The sequence below is a fragment of the Salmo trutta genome, chromosome 1, assembly GCF_901001165.1.
Source record: "Salmo trutta chromosome 1, fSalTru1.1, whole genome shotgun sequence".
NCBI lineage: Eukaryota > Metazoa > Chordata > Actinopteri > Salmoniformes > Salmonidae > Salmo > Salmo trutta.
The window spans coordinates 59,896,103-59,919,035 of NC_042957.1; the positions used below are offsets into that span (position 1 = coordinate 59,896,103).

Genomic DNA, 22,933 nt, shown 5'->3' on the forward strand with positions numbered 1-22,933 from the left:
CAACAACTGATACTGAACACTGGTTACTCAACAAGCCCAGTAGACACTCCAGCTCCTGGACCATATCCCGGAGACCACAACAACTGATACTGAACACTGGTTACTCAACAAGCCAAGTAAGACTTATAGTCACAGGTTCTGTAGCTTATCATATGAGAGTGATAGAGAAAGAGAGATTGAGAGACTGTAACACTCAGATAGAGCTTTACCATAGCTTTTACCACCGTTGAGGGCTCCAACTCCTGGACCATGTCCTGGAGACCACAACAACTATTACTTAACACTGGGTCAAAGCAAATTAGTGGTGTAGAATTTATTATCTAAAGTTTTGTAGGTTATGATAATGAGTGCCATCCAGTAATTTAAACCCAGAGATTTAAACTGGCATTACCATTGCTTTTAGCCCCACCATTGGGAACTTTAGCTCCTGAAGACCACAAAAACAGCTGTTACTCAATACAAGCATGCTGTCCTTGACACAGACAGACGAGACGCACAAAGACTGACAGAGACAAACAGACAGGGTATCAGAGGTTTACCATTGCCTTTGGCTCCCTGATCACTGGGAACTCCAGCTCCTGGACCATATCCTGAAGACCACAACAACTGTTATTGAACACTTGTTACTCAACACAAGTTAGCTCTGTATAATCAGAAGTTCTGTAGCAGCTTATCATGAGAGAGATTACTGAGAAATAGAGACTGAGAGACTATAACTCTCAAGAAGAGGTTTACCATTGCTTTTAGCACCATTGGGAGCTCCAGCTCCTGGACCATATCCTAGAGACCACAACAAGTGTTATTCAACACCGCTTATAGAAAATCAAAACCACTTGCATAAACACAACACATGTTGTCTTTGACACAGACAGACAAGACACACAAAGACTGACAGAGACAAACAGACAGGGTATCAGAGGTTTACCATTGCCTTTGGCTCCCTGATCACTGGGAACTCCAGCTCCTGGACCATATCCTGAAGACCACAACAACTGTTACTTAACACTTGTTACTCAACACAAGTCAGCTGTGTAGATCTGATCATCAGGGGTTCTGTAGCTTATCATAGGAGAGTGTCAGATGGATAGAGATTGAGAGACTGTAACACTCTGAAAGAGGTTTACCATTGATTTTACCACCATTGGGAACTCCAGCTCCTGGACCATATCCTGGAACCAACAACAACTGTTACTCAACACTGCTTATAGACAATTGATCAAAACCACTTGCATAACACATTCTGCCCTTGATCCTAGTATTTCATCATATAGCTTATAGCCGTGCACAAATATCTAGCAAACACCAGCTGGATGTGTTCAGGAGCTTATCATCAATACTCCTCAAAAGATAGATTACCATACAGCATGCAACACAGACAGGCAAGGTATCAAAGGTTTAGTATTGCTTTTAGCCCCGTTAGGTGCTCCAGCTCCTGGACCATATCCTGGAACCACAACAACTCTTACTCAACACTGTTCTACAACAGACCAAACCAGCATCCATGGATCGGTCAAATTCTACAATATGCTCAATGAACTGGCAACAGGCATGCAAAAATATGTTACAAACTGTAACATTATCGCACAGCATGCAGCATCCTGCTCGACCTCAACTTTGACATGGACAACAAACATTGAAGACAGACGTAGACACAGACAGGGTAGCACAGGTTTACCATTGGGTTTAGTACCCTGACCATTGGGAACTCCTGCTCCTGGACCATATCCTGAAGACCACAACAACTGTTACTCAACACTTGTTACTCAACACAAGTTTTCTCTGTAGATCTTATCATCAGAGATTCTGTACTTTATTTATAATAAGAGATGCTATAGCATTTCACTGTGATAACATGTTTATTTGGCCTGATGGAATGGTTCAGAGTACTTAAATGTCTGGCTCGAAGGACCAGGAAAAAGAGCGTCACCCAGTGATTGGTGGACTCAGAGAAAGGAGCCAGTTTACCTCTAAAGTGACAGAGAAATAGAGACTGATGAAGACTCAGAAAGAGGTTTACCATTTATTTTACCACCGTTGGGTGCTTCAACTCCTGGGCCATATCCTGGAGACCACAACAGCTGTTACGCAACACTGTCAACACTGACTTATTGTAAATAATCACTTGCATGAGCACAAAACATGCTTCCCTGGGACCTTTCCCCTCTGGCCATGCACAAATATATTAATCCTTCTCAACGTTCAGGAGTCACATCGCACCAACTTTTGTAGCACATATCATGCAACATACAGTCAAAGAAGCTCCACTTTGATACAGAGAGACAGAGTGTGACACAGACATGTTATCAGAGGTTTACCATTGGCTTTGGCTCCCTGATCATTTGGAACTCCTGGACCATATCCTAAAAGCAACAGCTCTTATTCAAAACTGTTCTAAAAATGACCAGACCATGCATGCATAATATGCTACAAACATTGGCATTACCACACAGCATGCACCATTCAGCTCAACCTCAATTTTGAGATAGAAAGACACACATTGAATAGGGCCGTAGACACAGACAAGGTAGCCATGGTTTACCATTGGGTTTAGCACCCTGACCATTGGGAATGCCAGCTCCTGGACCATATCCTGAAGACCACAACAACTGTTATTCAATACAAGTTAGCTCTGTAGCTCTTATCAATGACCATTGAGTTCTGTCTGAAGTCATGAAAGATACAGCAATAGAGATAGAGACTCTTACATTTAGTGATGGTAACAGAGGTTTACTACAGGATTTAGCACCACTGGGTTTAGCACCACTGGGTTTAGCACCACTGGGTATAGCACCACTGGGTATAGCACCACTGGGTTTAGCACCACTGGGTTTAGCACCACTGGGCATAGCACCACTGGGTTTAGCACCACTGAGTTTAGCACCACTGGGTATAGCACCACTGGGTTTAGCACCACTGGGTTTAGCACCACTGGGTATAGCACCACTGGGTTTAGCACCACTGAGTTTAGCACCACTGGGTATAGCACCACTGGGTTTAGCACCACTGGGTTTAGCACCACTGAGTTTAGCACCACTGGGTATAGCACCACTGGGTTTAGCACCACTGGGTTTAGCACCACTGGGTATAGCACCACTGGGTTTAGCACCACTGAGTTTAGCACCACTGGGTATAGCACCACTGGGTTTAGCACCACTGGGTTTAGCACCACTGAGTTTAGCACCACTGGGTATAGCACCACTGGGTTTAGCACCACTGGGTATAGCACCACTGGGTTTAGCACCACTGAGTTTAGCACCACTGAGTTTAGCACCACTGAGTTTAGCACCACTGGGTTTAGCACCACTGGGTTTAGCTCCACTGGGTTTAGCACCACTGGGTTTAGCACCACTGGGTATAGCACCACTGGGTTTAGCACCACTGGGTATAGCACCACTGGGTTTAGCACCACTGAGTTTAGCACCACTGAGTTTAGCACCACTGGGTTTAGCTCCACTGGGTTTAGCACCACTGGGTATAGCACCACTGGGTTTAGCACCACTGGGTATAGCACCACTGGGTATAGCACCACTGGGTTTAGCACCACTGGGTTTAGCACCACTGAGTATAGCACCACTGGGTTTAGCACCACTGGGTTTAGCACCCCTGGGTTTAGCACCACTGAGTTTAGCACCACTGGGTTTAGCACCACTGGGTATAGCACCACTAGGTATAGCACCACTGGGTATAGCACCACTGGGTTTAGCACCACTGGGTATAGCACCACTGGGTATAGCACCACTGGGTATAGCACCACTGAGTTTAGCACCACTGAGTTTAGCACCGTTAGGTGCTCCAGCTCCTGGACCATATCCTGGAACCAACAACAACTCTTACTCAACCCTGTTCTACAACAGACCAAACCAGCATCAACATTTAGTGTTATCACACTGGCCTGGGTACTCTATCTGTCAAATGCTTCAATATGCTAATTCTAACAAACATTTGAGGTTACAGACATGCAGCAATGCATCACAAAGACAGAGACAAACAGACAGGGTAGCAGAGGTTTACCATTGCCTTTGGCTCCCTGACCACTGGGAACTCCAGCTCCTGGACCATATCCTGAAGACCACAAGAACTGTTATTGAACACTTGTTACTCAATTCATCTTGGCTCTGTACTTATTATAAACAGAAGTGATGTATCTTATCATAAGAGAGCAACAAAGAAAGAGAGACGGGTATAGACCTGTAACACTCAGAAAGAGGTTTACCATTGCTTTTAGCACTATTGGAAGCTCCAGCTCCTGGACCATATCCTGGAACCAACAACAATTAAATCAAAATAAATCAAAACCACTTGCAAACACAATGCATGCTGCCCTTGACACAGACAGACAAGACACACAAAGACTGACAGAGAGACACAGACAGGGTATCAGAGGTTTACCATTGCCTTTGGCTCCCTGATCACTGCGAATTCCAGCTCCTGGACCATATCCTGAAGACCACAACAACGGTTACTGAACACTTGTTACTCAACACTGCTTATAGACAATTGATCAATACCACCTCCACAGCACATTCTGCCCTTGATCCTAGTATTTCATCGCATAGGTTATAGCCATGCACAAATATTTAGCAAACACCGACCACGAAAGGCACTACAGAGGGTAGTGCGTACGGCCCAGTACATAACTGGTGCCGAGCTCCCTGCCATCCAGGACCTCTATACCAAGCGGTGTCAGAGGAAGACCATAACAATGGTCAAAGACTCCAGCCACCCTAGTCATAGACTGTTCTCTCTGCTACTGCATGGCAATCGGTACAGATGCACCAAGTCTGGAACCAACGGGACCCTGAACAGCTTCTACCCCCAAGCCTTAAGACTGCTAAATAGTTAGGTAAATAGTTAGTCTGGGTAGCTTTGGGTTATCTGTATTGACCCTTTTTGCACCAGCTCTTTTGACTCATCACATACGCTTCTGTTACCGTTTATTATCTGTTCTGTCGCCTAGTCACCCCGGACACCTGGACATCAACTCGGTACTGGTACCCTGTGTATACGGCCAAGTTATCGTTACTCATAGTGTTTTTAATCCTTGTTTTATTATTTTTCTATTTTTCTCTCTCTGCATTGTTGGGAAGGGCCCGTAAGTAAGCATTTCATTCTTAGTCTACACCTCTAGTTTACGAAGCACGTGACAAATACAATTTTGATTTGAACACTAGTTGGTTGTGTTCAGGAGCATATCACCAATTTTGTTCTAAAGATAGAGTACCATACAAGACAGACATGCATGAATAATATGCTACAAACTTTGGAATTACCACACAACATGCACCAGAAAGCTCAACCTCAACTTTGAGATAGAAAGACAAACAGTGAAGACGGACGTAGACACATACAAGATATCAGAGGTTTACCATTGCCTTTGGCTCCCTGACCTTTGGGAGCTTCAGCTCCTGGACCATATCCTGAAGACCACAACAACTGTTACTCAACACTGGTTACTCAACACTGGTTACTCAACAATGGTTATCTCTGTAGATATTATCAATGACCATGGAGTTCTGTCACAAGTAATGAAAGATACAGCAATAGAGAAATAGAGATAGAGACTCTGACATTTAGTGATGGTATCAGAGGTTTACCACTGGGTTTAGCACCACTGGGTTTAGCACCACTGGGTATAGCACCACTGGGTTTAGCACCACTGGGTATAGCACCACTGGGTTTAGCACCACTGGGTATAGCACCACTGGGTTTAGCACCACTGGGTATAGCACCACTGGGTATAGCACCACTGGGTTTAGCACCACTGGGTATAGCACCACTGGGTATAGCACCACTGGGTATAGCACCACTGGGTTTAGCACCACTGGGTATAGCACCACTGGGTATAGCACCACTGGGTTTAGCACCACTGGGTATAGCACCACTGGGTATAGCACCACTGGGTATAGCACCACTGGGTTTAGCACCACTGGGTATAGCACCACTGGGTTTAGCACGACTGGGTATAGCACCACTGGGTTTAGCACCACTGGGTATAGCACCACTAGGTATAGCACCACTGGCTATAGCACCACTGGGTATAGCACCACTGGGTATAGCACCACTGGGTTTAGCACCACTGGGTTTAGCACCATTAGGAACACCAGCAACTGGACCATATCCTGAAAACCACAACACTGGTTAGTAAGCACCGCATACCGTTTAAAGAAGGCATGTCTGAACACTGCGTAAAACTGCATCAAATACCATAAAAGCAACAATAAAACTATTTCAATAGGGAAGTTAGGCATCCAGTCAAAATGTACAGCAACAGTGTACTTATAGCAGTTCACCAGCTGATATCCAAACACTAGATAGTGATATTTGTCAGAAGAGCAATATCATCCAGAAATACCAGCATCATGCAATACTGTACGTAGCAGACAGACAGAGAAACAACAGACAGAGTAACAACAGAGTAACAACAGACCGAGTAACAACAGACAGAGAAACAACAGACAGAGTAACAACAGACAGAGTAACAACAGACAGAGAAACAACAGACAGAGTAACAACAGACAGAGTGACGACAGAGAAACAACAGAGTAACAACAGACCGAGTAACAATAGACCGAGTAACAACAGAGTAACAACAGACCGAGTAACAACAGAGTAACAACAGACCGAGTAACAACAGACCGAGTAACAATAGACCGAGTAACAACAGAGAAACAACAGACAGAGTAACAACCGACAGAGTAACAACAGACAGAGTAACAACAGACAGAGTAGCAGAGGTTCAACATGGGGTTTAGGTTTAGCACCCTGACCATTGGGCACTCCACATCCTGGATCACTTCCTAGAGACCATAATACTGGTTATTCAACACAACCTAAAACAAGGTATTCAGCAGCTATCTGATTGTAATATATTTACTGTAACGTCATATCTTCCTGCTGTTAGAGTTTAAACTTTTGACAGAGACAGACATACAGAGATAGAGTAGCAGATGTTTACCATTGGGTTTAGCACCCTGTCCATTGGGCACTCCAGCTCCTGCACCATATCCTGAAGACCACAACAATGACTCATTAGGTACAAAAATATATAAAAACAGACCAAACACGTGACATAAAAGCTAACATATTGACAAGTTGTTGAATCTGTACGTTAGTCATGGGCATGCTGTCTTAGCGACACTTGTACTGCAACTAATATGAACCATACATATACTTCAGGAACCCAATATGACCCAGCATATTGAACCCCCCAGCACGCAACAAGCAGTGTTCGCTATTAAACTGTGACACTCACTCTAAACGGAAGCTAAACTGAGAATGTAGCAGAGACTCTATATTTAGACTGTCAGAGTCGGGGGGATGAATTCGGATTAGCATGTAAGTCAGAGTTTTGAATGAACCAAGCCGTCCTCTGTGGCGCAACACTGATACATAGAACAGACACCAGGGCACAGACACAGACAGGATCACACACACTGAGCTACAGTTGGGACGACAGGCAAACAAACGGTTGCCTTTAGCACCCTGTTCAATAGGTTGCTCTGCTCCAACATCACCAGTCCCTAAACAACCAGTAGAGGTACAGTATATACACATTTTATACAACCGGTGGGTCTAATCCTGAATGCTGATTGGTTAAAAGCGCATTCCAGCCAGTGTCTATTCCACAAGTTTCCACCGGCTAAATCTATTCACATTTTACCACACACTCACATACCTTCACTACACACATCAACATGTTCAGCTAGGAAGTCAAGTAAATGTTAATTGAAGGTCATTTCAAGTTTTTTGTCACAACTGAATGAAATGGTTTTCCAATCTGTATATATTGAAGTTGATATTAAAATCAAAAACGACTCATTCTGATAAATCAAGGCTGTTAATGTAAATGAGAACTCATTTGAGGCGTAAGTGAAGTGTACACGCTCAAATCATCACATATGAAGATTGTTAAAGACATTGGATGACAAAGACGCTGGAGAGACAACATAGATAACATGTTAAAATAACACTTGAAAAAAACACCATATCAAATTCATTAACAACCTCAGACAGCTGATATGCACATACTAAAGACAGGTTTCTATAAACACCTGGAGTTAGTCACTGATTGAGACACATTTTAAGATAAAAACATTGTAATTAGATGAAGAGCAACATTCACAAACACTTTTGGAGGGAAACCATGGACAAACAACAGGAAGATGATATGTATCCCAGTTGACAACTTACAATGGGATGACTGAAAACAAACAATATCAGGCGAAGAGGAGTCTCTAGTGAGCCCCAGACTGAGACATCACTTTAACATCAGACACGAAAGTCATGAGATGAACACAGTAAGAAATGCAGAGATAAAGAAACGAACACTTTACCCTTGTTTGCAGATTGGATAGACTTTCTGTCCAGTACCGGGGACCAATACCTTTTGTTCCAGGAGCCAGAGGACCCACACTTTTAGTAGACTGTCCTCCTACAGGGCCCAGACCTTTGGACCCTGTCCAGTCTGGCACCCCAGCAGAAGGGCCTTTTGCACCTTGTCCAGCAGGTACATAGCTTTTAGATGCCTGCCCTTCTATTGCAACAGGGCCAAAATGTTTGGCTCCCGGTCCATCTGGTATCGTAGGTCTATAGTGTTTGGCTCCCTGTCCATCTGGTATCGTAGGTCTATAGTTTTTGGCTCCCTGTTCATCTGGTATCGTAGGTCTATAGTGTTTGGCTCCCTGTCCATCTGGTATCGTAGGTCTATAGTTTTTGGCTCCCTGTCCATCTGGTATCGTAGGTCTATAGTTTTTGGCTCCCTGTCCATCTGGTATCGTAGGTCTATAGTGTTTGGCTCCCTGTCCATCTGGTATCGTAGGTCTATCGTTTTTGGCTCCCTGTCCATCTGGTATCGTAGGTCTATAGTTTTTGGTTCCCTGTCCATCTGGTATCGTAGGTCTATAGTTTTTGGCTCCCTGTGCTACAGGACCAATACTTTTGCCCTCTTTCCCAACAGGCACCTGAGGTTCTAGACTTTTAGCCGCCTGTGACTCTGGGACCACAGAACCAACACCTTCGAAGCCCTGCGGCTGCTGAGCTACTGGACCTGTGCTTCTGGAGCAGCAGGACCAAGACTTTTGGCCTCTTTCCTAATGGGTATCTGAGGTCCTAGGCTTTTAGCCCCCTGTGTATGGGATGCCACAGGACCAGAACTTTTGACCCCTTTGCCATTTGGAGCTGCCGGTCCAAAACCTTTGGCCCCCTGTGTCTGCTGAGCTACGGGACCAGAACTCTTGGCCTCCTTTCCCAGTGGAGCTGCAGGTCCATAGCTTTTGGCTCCCTGTGCTTGAAGAACAACAGGATAAGGGCTTTTGGGCCCCTTCACATCTAGCAATGCAGCAGGTCCTTGGCTTTTTGCTCCTGTTAAATCCTGTGCCACTAGACTTTCACCCTTATTACCCTTTCCAGCACCTCCCAAACCTCCCGCAGAGACACCTGGCAGAAAAAAGCTTGTCACCATTCACTGTTGAATTCTTTGGGACCTGGAGAAGGCTCAGATTGTATGCATATCACATTGGCACACTAATGGCTGAGGGCAGAAGACTTTCACAATAATTAACTATTGGCATATACAGATCTTTTTTGTTAGAAAACGGTTTTCACGTTTTTCTTTTTTACTGCAAAAACTGAGACAAGCCTTAAAGGTATACATTTCAGGACTTTATCTACTTCTCCAGAGTCAGATGAACTCGTGGATACCATTTTTATGTCTGCGTCCAGTATGAAGGAAGTTAGAGGTAGTTTTGCGAGTCAATGCAAACTAGCGTTAGCGAAAAGACTGGAAGTCTTCGAGATCAGCTAGCATTCTTCCTTCATACCTCTAACGTCCTTCATACTGGACACAGAGACATGCATTTTAACCACAAGTTAATCTGACTCTGGTGAAGTAGAGATTGCGCTTTTATTTGTTGTTGATATAAAGATCCATTGAATTGCAGGTCGTATAGGCCAATTCTGTTGCTTAATGTAAACATAAAACTAATCTCTAAAGTTTTGTCTCTACAACCACAGTTTCTGGTTCTATGACTACAAATGTCTTCACCCAGCCACAAGGTATATCCACGGGGTTGATTTAAGACAGACCATTGTACTTGAACACACTTTGAAACAGCAACTTAAACAGTAGTACAAATCTTCCAAATGACACTTCATGGGCCTCTTTCTCCAGGTCACTCAGCACTCAATACCAAACAACCATCCTCTGACAGACTACATATAGGACAGCGTGACAGAAAAAAGACACACAACACTGACAAGATGAGGGGCGATCGTCCGAGATTAACGATGGGCCTAGGTTAAAGGACACATCATCAGCCGTATTAAGACACAGACTAAGACAAACAACAACAGATGACAACAAAAGCCACAAGTGAAACAACAGACGCAAAATAGACTAACGTGAAAATATACTCTCTGAGGGCATCCACTGGCATAAACACACACCCACATGGAGGTCATACACCTAACAAAGCATTGCCATCAAAAACTCTAAAACTTCAATGGCACACACCAAGACCAGTCTCCATGAGACATTTATAGACGAAGACTCACAACAGTCAACATCAGTGGGTGACAAATCCACCTGATGGACAGTGAGAAACGAAAATGCAGAAGACACAGACTTGACGGATAAGCTGGAGATCATTTACAGGAACAATTACACAAGAATCTTAGCGGCAGGGGCCTAGTGGTTAGAGCATTGGACTAGTAACCGGAAGGTTGCCAAATCAAATCCCCGAGCTGACAAGGTAAAAATCTGTCGTTCTGCCCCTGAACAAGGCAGTTAACCCACTGTTTCTAGGCCGTCATTGAAAATCAGAATTTGTTCTTAACTGACTTGCCAAGTTAAATAAAGGTAAAATGTAAAAAAAATAAAACATCCACAAGACTCACAAAACATCCACATGTCAAACCGTAAGCCCATTGGATATACCAGCGGCTCGAGCACTGACGCTGAAACCTCGAAAGCACTTAGTAAGTATAGAGAACCAGATCAGAGACTTAGAACCAGATCAGAGAAGAAGGAAAGGCCACCAGGTGCACGTATAAAATCTTAAGTTCTAGACTAATTATTAGAAAGAGATGACATGAAAACAAGGAAAGCGAGGTTTACCCTGTTTGGATGGTTTAGCACCCTGCCCAGTGGGAACTCCTCCAGCTCCTGCAGCATACCCTGGAGACCACAACAGTGGTCATTCAACAAGATTCACCCAAAAACCAACCAATAAAAAGACTGGAGTCTGAACCCCAAAATGAATCTATCATTCTATATGACAATGTGATTTAAAATATCATATTGAAAATAGAATACTTTGATCATCGTTAGGAGTCACTTTCTAGTGATCGGTCAAGAAGACCCAGGACAAACACATGCTGTTAGAAAAACCCAAATCCCTATACAAAGTTAGGAACAAAACCCACAACCACAACATGCTGACAGGGGCTGTGATCCACACATGGCAATAGATATTGGCATGGTGTCTCAATAGCATTCAAACAAAACTATGACTGAAAATGATACCTACACCATATGTAGACAGTATGTGAACTTACACAATCAATATCATGATTGTGGCATAATGTGTCTACATGCAACATGCACCTTTATGGAAACTGGAACAAAGACACACATAGACAGACAAACACACAGGGTAGCAGATGTTTACCATTGGGTTTAGCACCCTGTCCATTGGGCACTCCAGCTCCTGCACCATATCCTGAAGACCACAATAGTGATTACTCAACACTGGTGACTATAGGACGGACTCATGCAGATACGATGCTCTGATCCACGAACATAACCATACACGGACACACCCACTTACATACTTCACCACTAACACAATTCCAATCACACCACAACTAAATATATATGGCTGCCCATTTGAAAGAGTTTGGCAGCCGAACAATAAAGACAACCATTGATGGTAAGTAGATAGACACCTGTTAATGCACTGAGCAAACAACATGCATTTACACCATGTCTGACTGAATCAGCAAAAGGCATGAATACTGATTACACAGAAGAGATTGAAAACAGCAACACGAAGAGCAGACATGAAGGCACAAACTGAAAAACGCAGGTAAAAACAAACAAACATGAATGCGGAAACAGACGGACACAGCAGGATTGGAAAGTTTACCCGGTTTTGGTCCCTTAGATCCCTGTCCATTGGGATACCCAGCTCTAGCACCTAATGTTTGCAAAGGGGCACTGTCAACTGGAATTATCAAACTCCACATGCAGGGTATGAAGTACAGAGGCTTTGCAGCAATCAACCACTTTGCTTGTACAGATGTAGGATCTTAATTTCAGCCAGTTTGCTACAGCAGGAAAATAATCCTGCTGCGACAGGAAATGTGAAATATTATGTGGATTAGAATTCATCTTTAAGAGTAAACTGACGCACCTGTGCATCAATCTAAGTAACATTATTAAAAAATCCCCAACAAAACCAGTCAGTTTAATGGACATTTATGTAGGGGTTGATACATTTTTCATTAGGGCAAATTAAGTCTGAAATTTCAAAGTGGAAAATCTTTTTAAAACTCAAATTTTGCAAATGAAGATCCTACATCTGTAAAGCCAGTTTACAGATGCTTGCTGTCTATGTAGGACCCGGCTGGCTAATGTACACTGTACAGTGTACAGTATGCAGATGACAATTTGTAAGGTGCGTGATATGGAAATGCACACTGATTTATTGATTGGGATTGACAGTTTGTTCAATGAATGAAGTGCTTGAGGTGTGAGCTGTAAAAGATATGAACCCTGGCTTGTAAAATAGTAGGCCATAGTATTGGCCTTTAGATGGTTCAGGCCAGCAGGGATTGGCTGCTTACCTGGTCGTGGATAGCCTCTGGCTCCAGCTCCAGCCCCATAGCCTAGCAACAAGACAAGTAGCAAGGTCAAAGGACATGCAACACATAACTCTTTACATCATGTCATTTAACCACATAACCACAAACACAAAGCTTAAATCACCACCGCTGGAGTTTTTATTATTTTATTCCAAGGTCACATTCTGGTTTATTAGATGAGAACCAATCTGCACTCACAGACAATGGCACAAATTCAACTTAACTATGATTAGATCCAACAGACAGAGACAGAGGAGACGGACTTAAGGATCTTAAATATTGTGTGTTCTATGCGAACAAATACCAGGTAACAGAACAAACACGTACCTGGCTGTGTGCCATAGCCATTACCACCGTATCCTGACAAACACAGACAAACAGACAGATTATGTTTACTCAGCATTGTTAGTACAAACTTTGGAATAAAACATCTCTTGTCCTGAATGTCTCACTCACCTCCACCTCCACGTGGTTTCCCACCCTGTGAGCCCAGTCCGGCTCCCGTCCCCATTCCTTGGCCATTTCCTGCTCCTAGACCAGCACCTACAATCAGACAAATGGGAAGAAGTCATATTATGTAGACATTTATTAAAATAAATGAATGAATATTTAAATCAACAAGGAAAACTGCTGCAAGAGTTGGACATTTTTGGCATATAGCCATTGTGGATTTCATGTAAATCTCAGTTACTAAGGCATTTCATCTTAACAAGCCTTGTTCAGAGACTGTTTGTTAAGTAAAGTAGTAGACATTACCATAGCCTCCCTGGCCTCCGTTACCATATCCTCCCCTACCCCCGGCCCCTCCTGGGCCTCTGTATCCCCCTTTGGGAAAGACAGTGGAGACATGTCACATATTGATACACACAAATAACACATTAAACAGGGTAGATAAACACAAGCTGAATCAAACAGAGAATACTTACACTGAGAATACAAAACATTAAGAACACCTGACACAGCCTTTACCTGGATTCACCTGGTCAGTCTATGATCCCTTATTGATGTCACTTGTTAAAGTCACTTCAATCAGTGTAGATGAAGGGGCCTCAGGTTAAATAATGATTTTTAAGCCTTGAGACATGGATTGTGTATGTGTGCCTTTCAGAGGGTCAACGGGCAAGACAAAAGATTGAAGCGCCTTTTGAACAGGGTATGGTAGTAGGTGACAGGCACACCAATTTGTGTCAAGAACTGCAGCGCTGCTGGGTTTTTCACGCTCAACAGTTTCCCGTGTGTATCAGGAATGATCCACCACCCAAAGGACATCCAGCCAACTTGACAAAACTGTGGGAAACATTGGAGTCAACATGGGCAGCATCCCTGTGGAACGCTTTTAACACCTTGTAGAGTCCATGTCCAGGCGAATTGAGGCTGTTCTGGGGGGGGGGGGGGGGGGGGGGGGGGTCCCTAATGTTTGGTACAGTCGACTCAGTGTACATGGTTTAGCTCTATCTTTGAGAAACTCACCTCCTCCAAGCTGCTGAGCCCCCCCTGGATAACGACCACCTGTGATTCATTAGAAAGACAGATAATGATGGTACATAAATTCAATTATGAATGATGATTGACAGCACTAAAAATATAAATATGGCAATCAATATTACCCCCAGCTCCTCCAGTTTTGGCGGGCTTGGCTCCGTAGCCTCCCTGTATCCCAAGAGCACCAGCCCCTGGAAGACCACAACAAGACACCACAGGGAGATATGAGACATCAGTGATCAGTGAGCACCATAGCGGAGCATGTTTCTCTATGGTGGGAAAAGAATCTAAACGTTGTTTCATATGAGTCTATATTAAATCATTAACAAGGAGGATGAGCATTGCAAGACAGAATCTCAGTCAGATTTCTCATTGACGATTGCACCACTTTCAGTTTTTAATTATTCTAAAAATGCCAGACAACTTAATCTGAAGCTATATTTAGTTGAGCAAATTAGTTTAGACCATGCTCAAGACGGGTCAATTGAGTGCAGTCTTGAGATAAGACAGAATCTGTTAGGGGTTCAGAAATGTCAGCTTTTACACCTCTCATCCCTGCACACACACACACACACAGAGAGAGAGAGAGAGAGAGAGAGAGAGAGAGAGAGAGAGAGAGAGAGAGAGAGAGAGAGAGAGAGAGAGAGAGAGAGAGAGAGAGATGTGGGGGTGGGGGAGACAGACAGACATACAGAGACTAATAATTGCACTTACCCCTGGGCAGCATTTTCCCCATACCGCCACTTTGAGGTTTCACTCCTAATAGAGACGAAAAACAGAATTGCAAATCACTTTATGAAGTATACTATGCTGCTATGCTGTGGTTTGGAGAAAGATGAAGGCCTTCATCGTTTCCTGTTGGCCAGTGCCAGTGTTCCACCATCCATAACGTAAGCATTTGAAACACTACAGCTGATTAAATATTAAATGATGTCATCGGATGATGAGTAGCGTACATCTCACTCCCATCCCATGCAAACTCAGCTCCAACTGGGCAGCTTGAGGGAAGAGAAACAGACATCTCCATTGATGGAGTGGAGAGACAGACAAAAAGGAGGGACTGTGTGCAGGTTGTAAAGGCTTCTTTCACAACAGGTTGTCAAATTTGGACCACTGCTGCGACCTCACCTTCCCGTGCTTTGATTCAAAGCAATCAGACGAGATGAAAGTACAGAGGCTTAGCGGGGTCACCAGACTTGGAGCAGGTCCATTTCACTGAGATCCAGGCAGCAAGGACCACGTAGGCCCATTTTCTTCCCTGATCTGACACGGTTATTGGAAATTTGACACATAAATGTCAGTTGGCCGATTTTACAGAGATATCTGAGCATGATATCCAAGTTGATACCTGATAGTTTAGCAACATGTCTACAGCTATCTGTCACTCAGCTGTAGAGGTGTAGGATCTTAATTGGATCCCCATGTTGCAGGAGAAATGTCCTGGAATGCATGAAATGTGAAACTTGTAGTGTATTTGAGGTTTGTAATTTCCACTTTGAAATTTCAGACTTGATTTTCCCAGGAAAATATCAATTAATTATAATCCACATAATAATTCACATTTCCTGTTGTTGCAGGATTATTTTCCTGCTGTAGCAAGCTGACTCAAATAAAGATCCTACATCTGTATGTTGACAGGCCTTCCAGACCTCTCAGATAAAGTCACCAGAAACATGAAATGCATGTTGTCAGGGTTTAAAACAAAGTAGTTACTCTGAATTGTTCAAATGTTCCATACAATTTGAAATTGTTTTCATTTTATCCCCAACTATTCAATTAAAGAAATTATGCTGGCAATTATTTCCTGATTTTCTCTGTGAATTTTAGAGCTTCTTTCTTTAGAAGAGAATTTGACTACATGTGTCAAAGGAATTTCACAACTAGGGAATTAATGTTATATTAAACATATCTTATAATTCAAATGTTATTTCTATTTAATTTGGACAATTCAAATTGGCACGTTTTTTATGGAAGTTGGAAGTTGTGCCTAATAGGTAACTAAATGTGGACCACAATGCAACACATCCAACAACAACAAAAATAGTTCACGTTTTATATATGAATATAATATGAATATTATACATGCATAACCATTTAAGTAATCAAACTACAACTGTTAAATATTCTTATTTTTTAAAGTTGAGAAACAAGCAAATCCATAATTTACAGAACAATACAATATCTTCGGAAACTACTATATACTAATAAATAATTAACATTTAAACATTTAAGTCCAATTTACACTGTTGTGCACTAAGCAAGCACCAGTGAAGATTTAAGGTGGTAACAAGCAGTCCTGTGCTGACACCTACTGTACAGTGTTTCACAACACAATGTAATGCGTCTGAATGCTATTATAATATTATATATTATAATAATGTTATACAAAGACAGTCTTGAAACTACTCCAACATTAACTCCAGGTATTAATTAAAAATAACATTTCTGATGTGCCAACTCTACAATTTAAGAAATGATGGTGGCATGTCTTAATCTCTCTTTCTATCCTTGCCAATCCTCACACACATGTGGGCCTGACTTCTTATCTCTCTCTCTTCTCTCACCTGGGATCTATATCCTTTAGACAACGTTCTCACTTTCTGTCATATTCTGTCATATTCCCTCACATCCCTCTTCCATCAGCCATTCTATCTTGGTTATGTCTCTTACCTCCTTGTAGGGTGTGCTGTGCCAGCCATAGGACCAGCGAGGTCTGAAGGAACGCTTTTACCAGCATGGTGGAGGAGACCTTGTCCGGCAGAGAGAAAAACAGGCAGACAGACAGACAGACAGACAGACAAGGAGAGAGAGAGAGAAACTGTCCGGCTGGACAGGGGCACAGCACAAGTAGACAGCTCCAGTGTTTGCCCACGCCTTAAATACGATTCTGGTTTTGATACCCTCCCCCTGACCAGCCCTGCCCTCTATCCTGCAATTGGCCTTTGCTGCACCGAAGCACCTGCCCCATTTTCTCCCTCTCTCTCTGGACAGGCAGTCAGGCCCACCTCTGCCCATCTAAAGACAGTCCACATCAGGCTGCTGATCAGCTGGAGGGCTGCCAGCCAGTATATTAACATGGCAATGTGATTTGTGTGTGATGAGCGGGATAAGACAATGCTTCAAAGAGGTGATAAGTGTGAGATCATGGTTTAGATCAGGGATCATCAACTAGATTCAGCCGTGGACCGATTTTTTCTTGAGCAGATGGTTGGGGGCTGGAACATAATTACAAATAATTTGTAAACTGCAAATTGACCGCAAGCAGCCTAAACATATATCATATTTGACTAAAACATAATTTAAAACCTTGCTTACATGTATATATGCTCACGTGTCTCTCTACTATGGATGGGAATCACTTGGAGATGATTTTCTGGTGTTTTTATAGTCTTTTATGTCTAACAATAAAAAATTAAATATATAATGTTGCTCAGAAAACTTGGGGGGCCAAATAAAAACCCTCGTGGGCCAAATTTGGATTGTGGGCCTTCAGTTGAGGAAGCCTGATTTAGATGGTAAGGAAGGGGCGGTAGGACAGAAGGGCATTTTCAGTATGACAGTGTTTGAAATAAAAAGGATTGTTTATTTAACCTTTATTTAACTAGGCAAGTCTATGTGTGTTTTACAGAGGGGAAGGATGGGTACGTGTATACATTCAAGGTGGCTAGCCTTGGAAATCCACTACATTGGAGTGGCTGTATGATATTATTACATAACCCTATTACATAATTACAACATATTTATAACATTTCTGAACGAGACCTTATTATATTTCTCAAAACACATGTACTTAAACAAGTACATAGACCATACACCCAGAAACAGAAACACCCTATAAGCTGAAATTCCTTCTCCAAGAGAACATGTATACACCAGGCCTTAGTCCCTGTTGTTCAGTTCTACTCTGTAACCCCTCCTCTCTTTAACTCACATCCTGACCATAAGGAAAGAACCCTCAATGGCCCTCTGCCTCTAATAACCTCTTCAGACCCCCCCCCCCCCCCCCTTAGACCTAGTGACCCCTTCAGACCCCTCCTACCCCCTCTCAGAGCCTCACGGTCACGCCAGCCCAGCATGAGCTCACAGCGGCAATTTACAGTGACAAAACAGTGCATGAATCACTATTCTGGCTGGAGGCAGCAAGAAGATCCTTAGAAAATGTAGAAGACTGATAACATTCAAGTTGCAATCCAATCCAAAGCAATAAACAGACAACCCGGTTACTTGTGTGTGTGTGTGTGTGTGTGTGTGTGTGTGTGTGTGTGTGTGTGTGTGTGTGTGTGTGTGTGTGTGTGTGTGTGTGTGTGTATGTGTGTGTGTGTCCCACCCACCCCCCAAAACTCTTCTCATGCATTGAGCTCATGTCTGAATTTATATGTAGTCAAGCACATTTTTGAGTACAATGGTTTTTTGAGTGATATTGTTAGTATGTTCCTGTCAAGCCAAGGTCAAAGGGAAGCTGTTTTAGGTCTACCTCAGGTTAGTGGAGACCCAGTGAAGGTTGGTGGGGAGAGCTATAGGAGGACAGTCTGATTGTAATAGCTGGAATGGAATCAATGGATTGGAGTCAAACGTGGTTTCCAGATGTTTGATGTGTTTGCTACCGTTCCATTTATTCCATTCCAGCCATTACAATGAGCCCGTCCTCCTATAACTCCTCCCACCAGCCTCCACTGGTGGAGACACATTAGATGGAAACAGACAGACAAAAAGCAAATTCTTGTCAGTGATGAGAGCCAATGAAGATGCTGCCCAGAGAAAACACAGTGTCTGATGTCATGTCCACTGTTTACAGAGAGAGGGCTGGAACAGGCACATGTATTTCAAATGTTATTATTTAGCAGATGGAGTTATCCAGAGCAACTTCCTGTAGTGAGTACCATCATCTTCGTGCAGGTCCCCAATGGGAATTGAACCCATAACTGTGGCATTGCAAGCACCATGCTCTACCAACTGAGCCACAGTGGAATAAAGTACTTAAGGAAAAATACTTTAAACTACTACTTATGTCGTTTTTGGGGGTATCTGTACTTAACTATTTACATTTATTACAACTTTTACTTCAATACATTTCTAAAGAAAATGATGTACTTTTTACTACATACATTTTCCCTGACACTCAAAAGTACTAGTTACATTTTGAATGGTTAGCAGGACAGAAAAATTGTCTAATTCACAAACTTATCAAGAGAACATCCCTGGTCATCCATACTGCCTCTGATCTGGCAGACTCACTTAACAGAGAACATTCCTGGTCATCCCTACTGACCCTGATCTGGAGGACTCACTAAACAGAGAACATTCCTGGTCATCCCTACTGACCCTGATCTGGAGGACTCACTAAACAGAGAACATTCCTGGTCATCCCTACTGCCTCTGATCTGGCAGACTCACTAAACAGAGAACATTCCTCGTCATCCCTACTGACTCTGATCTGGAGGACTCACTAAACAGAGAACATTCCTGGTCATCCCTACTGACTCTGATCTGGAAGACTCACTAAACAGAGAACATTCCTGGTCATCCCTACTGCCTCTGATCTGGAGGACTCACTAAACAGAGAACATCCCTGGTCATCCCTACTGACTGATCTGGAAGACTCACTAAACAGAGAACATCCCTGGTCATCCCTACTGCCTCTGATCTGGAGGACTCACTAAACAGAGAACATTCCTGGTCATCCCTACTGACTCTGATCTGGAAGACTCACTAAACAGAGAACATCCCTGGTCATCCCTACTGCCTCTGATCTGGAGGACTCACTAAACAGAGAACATCCCTGGTCATCCCTACTGACTCTGACATGGCAGACTCACTAAACACAGAACATCTCTGGTCATCCCTACTGACTCTGACATGGCAGACTCACTAAACACAGAACATCTCTGGTCATCCCTACTGACTCTGACATGGCAGACTCACTAAACACAGAACATCTCTGGTCATCCCTACTGCGTCTGACATGGCAGACTTACTAAACACATGCTTCATTTGTAAATGATGTCTGAGTGTTGGAGCGTTCTCCTGGCTATCCGTCAATTAAACAAATCTAAGAAAATGGTGCAGTCTGGTTTGTTTTAAATAAGGAATTTTAAAAGATTTATATTTTTCCTTTTGATACTTAAATATATTTTAGCAATTACATTTACTTTTGATACTTAAGTATATTTAAAACCAAACACTTTTATACTTTTACTCAAGTAGTATTTTACTGGGTGACTCACTTTTACTTCAGTCATTTTCTATTAAGGTATCTTTACTTTTACTCAAGTATGACAATTGGGTACTTTTTCCACCACTGCTGTGCCACACGGGAATACATATATATGTAGAAAACATACACTCGGGCAAACTAACACAAAACCTCTATACACAACAGCCCAGTCCACTGACAGGTGTAATATAAATGGATGGGGCTGTTGCTCTGGGGAGAGAGATGATGATGATGATGAAGAGTGGTAGAGAGAGCTTTCACAGTCAGGTGGAACAAACTCAACCTGCTCTGTGTTCCAAACAAGACCCACTGGGTTCATTAACAACCGTCTTGTTTTTACTAAACAGGTGTGACTGTACGCCTCCTAATAAATAAGGGAAAGGGAAAAGAATGAGAACACGCAAACAGAATGTCTGAAATTTACACAAACAGCCCAGAAAAAGGCCCAGTAAATTGCAGGATAAATATGACATCATTTTAGAGTAGTTTGTTTCTGCCAGGCACTGTAAGGCTCAGTGAAAAGCATGTTGGTATAAATGTTTAATGTGGAAACCTGTGCAACCAGGTTGAAATATTCCTCAATGCCACCTCCTCTCTTAAAAGATGAAAAAGGATTTTCCCATAATTTTTCTACAGAGGGACGTTGTAAAAATGTTCCTTCAAAATAACCTGTCTAAAACCTTTTATTACGCTGTTTGTACTGACCATCTCTCTTAGTTTTCACCTCAGTTTGTCAACAAGAGGCATTGGTCCATGCATGGGATTGTGGTTCCTCATTGACTCACACATGATCTACTGTCTTCTACACTTCCTCTGTGCTGTGTGAGGGCTGCTACCACTAACACGCACTGTCCACCTACACCTCCATGACTGCTGAATATATGATGATATAAAACATTAAAATAGTCTATATGGCACCACGCTGATATCCAAAACCTTACACAATATACAATAATTTAACGAGTGGAATTCAAAGAACTCTGGTTATTTTCATGATTATATAGAACTGAACTCACACCTGCATATTGTTTCTCATAGTGGTGCTCTGAATAGAAACCCTAACTTCTTAGACATAAATTATTAAAATGACTCCCTCACCCACGTTTGACCTCTGCATGTATATTTTCTGGTCATTGCACTCATGGGGACCTTTTTGAAGACATTGTCCAAACCCACAGCTTCTGTGTGGTCAGTGCACTGCACAAATAATGTAAACACAATACATTGATTAGAGGATCCAAAGAACACTGGTTATTTTCAGAGAAAAGAGAGGCAGAAAGAGGGAAGAAAGAGAGAAGAAAGAGAGGGAAGAAAGAGAGAGGCAGAAAGAGGGAAGAAATAGGGAAAAGGGGGAAGAAAGAGGGAAGAAAGAGAGAGGCAGAAAGAGGGAAGAAATAGGGAAGAGGGAAGAAATAGGGAAGAAAGAGAGAGGCAGAAAGAGGGAAGAGGGGGAAGAAAGAGGGAAGAGAGAGGCAGAAAGAGGGAAGAAATAGGGAATAGGGAAGAAATAGGGAAGAAAGAGGGAAGAAAGAGAGGCAGAAAAGAGGAAAGAGAGAGGCAGAAAGAGGGAAGAAGGTGTGAAGAAAGGGAAGAAAGAGGCAGAAAGAGAGAAGAAAGAGGACGAGAAGAGGAAAGAGAGAAGCAGAAAGAGGGAAGAAAGAGGGAAGAAAGAGAGGCAGAACGAGGGAAGAAAGAGAGGCAGAAAGAGGGAAGAGGGAGGGAAGCGAGAGGGCAGAAAGAGGTGGTATAGACAGTGTTGGCTATATGAGGAAGTGAGAAGAACAGGGTATGCAATGTGTGGACAGACATCTGGACGCTATTTATGTGTGGTCAGTCAAACTGAAAATACCGTGCCTCACTGAACACACAGACTGAAACAGAGACAGGAAAAACACACCATACCATAGAGACAACCTCATAGTTGGTAAGGAGGAGGGGGCTGAACAGGTAGTTCCTGCAAACACAACACACAATGAATGCATACACCTACACTGGCATACATACATAACAATCAGTCAATTCTTCGTTTCTGACAGGTTCTCACATGCCTGTTAGGTGGGCGTAGGTGTGTGCATTCAAATGATTTGCAATCATGTTTTCGTCTCTTAGGATTGAGGTAAATGCCATTATTAGTGTGTGTGTGTCTGTCTGAGATAAACCTGGGCCCACTACATCTGTCCCAGGTCCTCATTCATCCTCTGAATGTCAATAACACATCTCTTCAGACACATGTTTCATACCCAGACAAATATGGTGCTGGGCACATGACATAATTATTTGTCATGTATTTTTTAAATTGCTTACCGCAGTTTAGCCCTGAGGTTCCAGAGTGTTAGGCCTATGTGGTTTTATGCTCTTCGGGCATTATGCTGCTTC

General features: G+C 42.9%; 1 protein-coding gene across 42 annotated transcripts in view; it reads right to left on the bottom strand.

Annotated features, from left to right (window-relative positions):
• Positions 1 to 17,204, bottom strand: part of LOC115203472 (glycine-rich cell wall structural protein 1.8) — a 30,686-nt gene extending 13,482 nt beyond the window's left edge. For 3 of the 42 annotated variants that reach the window (XM_029768260.1, XM_029768178.1, XM_029768186.1), the window contains exons 1-25: positions 17,014 to 17,203; positions 15,058 to 15,102; positions 14,469 to 14,534; positions 14,332 to 14,370; positions 13,618 to 13,686; positions 13,318 to 13,404; positions 13,189 to 13,221; positions 12,844 to 12,885; positions 12,144 to 12,194; positions 11,667 to 11,717; positions 11,114 to 11,173; positions 6,956 to 7,006; positions 5,367 to 5,417; positions 4,390 to 4,440; positions 4,214 to 4,258; positions 4,012 to 4,062; positions 2,540 to 2,590; positions 2,316 to 2,360; positions 2,018 to 2,062; positions 1,676 to 1,726; positions 1,125 to 1,169; positions 926 to 976; positions 736 to 780; positions 540 to 590; positions 210 to 254 (exon numbers count right to left, since the gene is read on the bottom strand). In XM_029768260.1, the coding sequence (XP_029624120.1) occupies positions 210 to 254; positions 540 to 590; positions 736 to 780; positions 926 to 976; positions 1,125 to 1,169; positions 1,676 to 1,726; positions 2,018 to 2,062; positions 2,316 to 2,360; positions 2,540 to 2,590; positions 4,012 to 4,062; positions 4,214 to 4,258; positions 4,390 to 4,440; positions 5,367 to 5,417; positions 6,956 to 7,006; positions 11,114 to 11,173; positions 11,667 to 11,717; positions 12,144 to 12,194; positions 12,844 to 12,885; positions 13,189 to 13,221; positions 13,318 to 13,404; positions 13,618 to 13,686; positions 14,332 to 14,370; positions 14,469 to 14,534; positions 15,058 to 15,102; positions 17,014 to 17,080 (1,288 nt within the window). In that variant the 5' untranslated portion in view covers positions 17,081 to 17,203. Of the gene's footprint in view, positions 1 to 209; positions 255 to 539; positions 591 to 735; positions 781 to 925; positions 977 to 1,124; positions 1,170 to 1,675; positions 1,727 to 2,017; positions 2,063 to 2,315; positions 2,361 to 2,539; positions 2,591 to 4,011; positions 4,063 to 4,213; positions 4,259 to 4,389; positions 4,441 to 5,366; positions 5,418 to 6,955; positions 7,007 to 11,113; positions 11,174 to 11,666; positions 11,718 to 12,143; positions 12,195 to 12,843; positions 12,886 to 13,188; positions 13,222 to 13,317; positions 13,405 to 13,617; positions 13,687 to 14,331; positions 14,371 to 14,468; positions 14,535 to 15,057; positions 15,103 to 17,013 lie in introns of those variants that run through there. The other 39 variants (XM_029768408.1, XM_029768375.1, XM_029768456.1 and 36 more) reach the window with 35 other exon arrangements.
• Positions 17,205 to 22,933: the final 5,729 nt, after the last annotated feature.